This window comes from Nematolebias whitei, chromosome 3 (assembly GCF_014905685.2).
Source record: "Nematolebias whitei isolate Nwh7 chromosome 3, NemWhi1, whole genome shotgun sequence".
Classification (NCBI taxonomy): Eukaryota; Metazoa; Chordata; class Actinopteri; order Cyprinodontiformes; family Rivulidae; genus Nematolebias; species Nematolebias whitei.
Window position 1 is genome coordinate 3,737,391 of NC_056500.1, and position 4,925 is coordinate 3,742,315.

Here is a 4,925-nt window from a genome sequence, read left to right on the forward strand (position 1 = left end):
GTGCTCACATGTAAATATACCAGTTAACTATACTGGTGCTCACATGTGAAGGTGAAGAGGTGACTCTTCAGATTGTGTGTGTGTGTGTGTGTGTGTGTAGTTTAGTGAACATGTGTTCTAGTGTGGTTGTAAATCTGATGCTAATGAAACGTGCACATGCTGCTACTGATACATGTAAAATGTAGATTTGGAGAAAAACATATATTTGCTGCATTCATTGATTTGAAATATATTTACAGTTGAATAAAAAGATAAGTGTTTTTTCTCATTTAATAAAACCTCATGTGGTAAACATGCATGAAACATGTGATTCATCACTTCATGGAACATGTAAACATGATGAACTTGATCACATTTGTAGTAAACATTTGATGTATTAACATGTTTCAGGTAATAAATAAACATGTAATGAAACAGATCCTATTTTGAAGTAAACATTTTATGTAATTAAACATTTCTAGTAACAAACATGATGAACGTTGTGTGATGTAATACATTTTATAGAACAATGTTCAAATATAAGTTAAGAGCATGATTTACATATTTATGTGTCCCTTGAAGCTGCAGCACAAACGTGCTCTGAGAAACATGTTTAAGAAGCTTCGTGCTTTCTGGAGACGTGTTCCTGTTCTGGAGACACACGGACCACAGCCATGTCTTTCTGAGTCCACACGAGGTCACAGTGGTTTGATGATGGACCTGTGCAGAGTATGGATGATGTTTCTTCATCCGATCTGATTCTTGATCTGTCATTATGTTATATTACAAATAAAATATTGACCTTTACCATCTCCACATCATTGCATTCAGTTTTTATTCACAATTTGTTTAGTGTCCCAACTTTTTTGGAATCCGGTTTGTACATATACATTATATATACATTATATATATGTGTATGTATATATATATATAAATATATATATGCATACACACACAAGCACACTCACATATACTATATAGTTTTATATGGGCTGAGATGGTGTAGGGGCAGGGCAGCCGACTCTGGACCTAGAGGTCCTGGGTTTGATCCCTGGTCATTGCACATCTTGTAATGTCTCTGAGCAGGACACCTCATCCCCAGTTGCTCCCCAGGCACCTTCAATGGCCGCCCACAGCTCCGCCTGGTGGTGGATGGGTTAACTGCTGAGAGCCCATGTCATCATTGTATGGGAATATACAATGATGACAATAGATCTACATTATTAATATATATATATATATATATATATATCCTGTACTTTTAATGCTGTCTTTCCTACTAGAGCGACTGAAACTGGTCATGTGATGCCGGCGCCCCGATTCTCTCCAAAGGTGAAAAAAATCTTGAGTCGTAGTCGTCGGTGACATCATCGCCTGCAGAGACGGTAGAAAACATGTAACGTTCTAATGTCGTTGGTGACAACTTCACAGGAAACACGTGAACAACACGCTAGTTTTCCTTGTTTTCACCTCTGACGTTTACACGATTTTACAGGGAAAAATTCACGTGTTTCACATGTTCTAAAACCTCGACACTTCTTTTTCTGTAAAGGATTTAGAGAAAATTATTTATTATTATTAAAGTTAACAAATACTGGTTTTGTGCAAACCAGTATTTTTGTTATATTTATTATTTTTACCTGTGACTTTTTGTATTTTAACGTAACTCTCCGGCTCAACTCCTGGTACAGACATCAAAGTGTTGGTGGGAAAGGTGAAACACCCACACCTGCCTCCACCCTCATTTGCTCCACTCTGGGCCCTTGAGCAAGGCTCTTAACCCCCCAGCTGCTCCCCCGGGCGCCCTACATGCAGCTCCACTCGGAGGCTGCGGCAGCTTCGTGTCTGTGGCCATGTCAGGAAGAACACGTGGTGTCAAAACAATCATGTTAGTTCACTGTGGTGACCCCTGAAGGAGGAGCAGCCGAAAGAAGAAACAAAACTTGAACTGACCTTTATTTTTGTAAATGTGAAAGAAATACTATCGTAAATTTAACAGATAAATAAATAATCCACAAAATACTTTTGAAGTTCAAAACCACACCGGTACTTTTCAGGAGAAAATGTGGAAATAAATACAATTTGGGGGGATTTTAGACACACGGTCATAAAAAAATCAATCTAACATTTAAACTTATTTAATAAATTTAAATGTTTAGCTAAACCTAAATAATTAAAATAAATATAAAAAGAACAATGAAATAAAACTAAACATTTGCTGCAGCGCCCCCTGCTGTCACAACTCAGTTCTTAAGAACCGAGTTGAGATAAAATATAAAGTTTATTTGTTGAAAAATTTAAGTTTAACCTTTAATTTATTGTTAACGATCCTTAAATTGTGTTAAAATCATTAAGTCATAATTTGACACTGAAGCTCGCAGATCCACTTTTAGATTTAGTGTAAATTTTATTAACAAAATTAATTTACAAAAACCAAAAATCTGTGCAAAATAAAGATGTAAAAAAATAATATTAATAAAATTTACCAGAACCAGGAGACGACGCTGAAACCGGTCCAGGTAGCCACGGCTGGTTCTGGTTCAGGATGTTTGGAGTCCACCCGAGACCTTTAAGACTTCATGTTGAGGTAAAGTTTTTAAAAGCTTTGCGCTGCGGTTCTGGTTCTTTCGGGTCATCAGAACAGTTTGGGGAGCTGTCTCAGGCGGCTCAGGTCCAGGAGGTTCCCCACAGACCCCTCCGGCTCTCTGCTGATCCCTCGGACCAACGAGGACCTTCCGTTGGAGCGGTTCTCCTTGTCGCCGGCTAAAAGCTGCATCTTTGGGCGCAGCTCTCGGATCAGCTGACTCTGTGGGAGGAGCTTCACGTTCTGGGAGTCGGTCAGCGGCCGTCGGGCCTCCAGAACCTCCTCCTCTTCCTCCTCCTCGATCAGACCGTATCGCCTCATGTACTTCCTGGTGGCCAGGGACATGTTGCTAGGCGACAGGACGGAGTCTCCAGCAGAGGGGGCGGGGCTGTTGTGGAGGGCGTGGCCTCCCAGGGACAGCCTGCTGAGCTGCGAGTCGGTGAGGTACCGCAGGGCGATGGCGTTGGCCTCCAGGCTCAGGTCCACGCTGCCTCCAGGGAACAGAGCGCTGCCGATCGTCTCGGACGCCGTCAGTCTGGACACGACCGCCGCCGGGTTGATGGTCGCCAACGTGCTGCCGACAAACAGAACAGAACCGGATCAGAACCACTCACCTCGCACCGTTTGGGCCACTGGTTCTATCTGATGGAACAGGCCGATGCAGTGAAAACAGAAGACTGGACCGGGTTTAACCAAGGCGGTACCGGTCACGTGGAAGGTTCTTCAGTACCTGGCGTTCTCCACGGCTTTGATCCGGTCGTCGTCCATCAGGTCCTTTTCGTCTAACGAGACTCCGAGCTGCTGCAGCTGCCGCAGGGTGGCTCGGATCACCGGGTCTCCACCAGAACCTTTCTTCTTCTGTGTCCTTTTGGATGAGGAGCAGGAGGATGAATGGGAGGACTGGGAGTGGTCGGAGACAGACAGACTGCTCCTTCTGGACCTCCCCTCAGCTTCCTGGTTCCGGTCCGACTCCTGAAGACGGCTGTTGAGTAGGGTCTAAGAATGAAAAGAACCACGTCAGTCCTTCAGAACCGCTCGTATCTGCTCCTTCATGGTTGGTCATTACAGATAAGAAGGGTTGTGGTACCATGAGGTTCTGGTAGAAACTCAGATGTTCGTCTGGAGGTCCACACCAGCTGGCACTTTCTCCCAGAACCGGACTCTGCAGACCGCTGAACAGAACACAGCAGAACACCTCAGGATCCGTGAAGTCTCTCCACATGAACACGTCTCAGGTGTTTCGTCTCACCTGTGTGGACCAGACGAGGAGCGCGGCGCCGCCCGGCCCGTGTCGTCACCTTCCTCAGCTCCGCCCACGAGCCTCCTCACAGACCGGTCATGTGATGAAGCCGAGGGGCTCGGGCAGGACGAAGGTGAGGGACTGGGTGGAGATGCGGGGCTCTGTTCCTCCTCCTGATGAAGCGACGGGTCGGGCTCGGTTCCCCAGAACAAACTGGCGCCTAGAAACAGAGGAGCCATGAAGAACCGGTGTGGACCGAGGGGTTCTTTGTGAGCGGTGGATAGGAGGATAGTCTCACCTGTTTCCACGGCGATGCTGGCCGTGCTCCTACAGGTCTGGGTGTCCACCTGCCGGCTGGAGGACTGGAGCCTCCCCTGAGCCTTCAGCAGCATCTGGACCTGCAGACCAACAGGAAACTCCTGAAACATCTACCTGCACGTCAAAGTTCATGCTCAACAATCCAGGTCAAAAATCCAACAAAGTTCAGTCAGGTCATCTGACGGTTTCTTTTTTATTGAAAGATCGACACCCCCCAGTCGACGGGGGAGAGGGCGGGCCCCAGAAACCATCATCATCATCATCATCAAACTGGTTGGTCCACCATGTGAGTGTGCTGCTTGAGGGACTCAGTTTGTTTGTGGCTCCTTGGACTGATGAAGTCCTTTGGATGAAGGATGAAACGTCTAAAAAAAAAATAATAAAAAGAAACCGTCCAGACAGAACGTTGTTGGATCTAAATGTACGCTGAGAAATCACGTGCACGATTTTATCAAAGCAGTTGGACTGAAAAACAAAAAGAAATGTCTCCTAATGTCAAAGAAAGAACATCAGATGGGACATGTAGGGACCTGTAGGGACAGATGGGACGTGTAGGGACCAGTGGGACGTGAAAGGACTGGTTGGACATGTAGGGACAGATGGGACGTGAAGGGACTGGTTGGACCTGTAGGGACAGATGGGACATGTAGGGACATGAAGGGACATGAAGGGACCAGTGGGACGTGAAAGGACTGGTTGGACGTGTAGGGACTGGTTGGACCTGTAGGGACAGATGGGACATGTAGGGACCAGTGGAACGTGTAGGGACCAGTGGGACGTGTAGGGACCAGTGGGACGTGTAGG

At 46.0% G+C, this 4,925-nt stretch overlaps 1 protein-coding gene across 1 annotated transcript in view; it reads right to left on the bottom strand.

Moving 5' to 3' along the window:
- Nucleotides 1-2,614: 2,614 nt before the first annotated feature.
- stil (STIL centriolar assembly protein) overlaps nt 2,615-4,925 on the bottom strand; it is a 7,447-nt gene continuing 5,136 nt past the window's right edge. Inside the window, exons 13-17 of the mRNA XM_037674440.1 lie at nt 4,102-4,201; nt 3,813-4,023; nt 3,651-3,741; nt 3,294-3,559; nt 2,615-3,137 (exon numbers count right to left, since the gene is read on the bottom strand). Of these exons, the coding sequence (XP_037530368.1) occupies nt 2,615-3,137; nt 3,294-3,559; nt 3,651-3,741; nt 3,813-4,023; nt 4,102-4,201 (1,191 nt within the window). The remainder of the gene's footprint in view (nt 3,138-3,293; nt 3,560-3,650; nt 3,742-3,812; nt 4,024-4,101; nt 4,202-4,925) is intronic.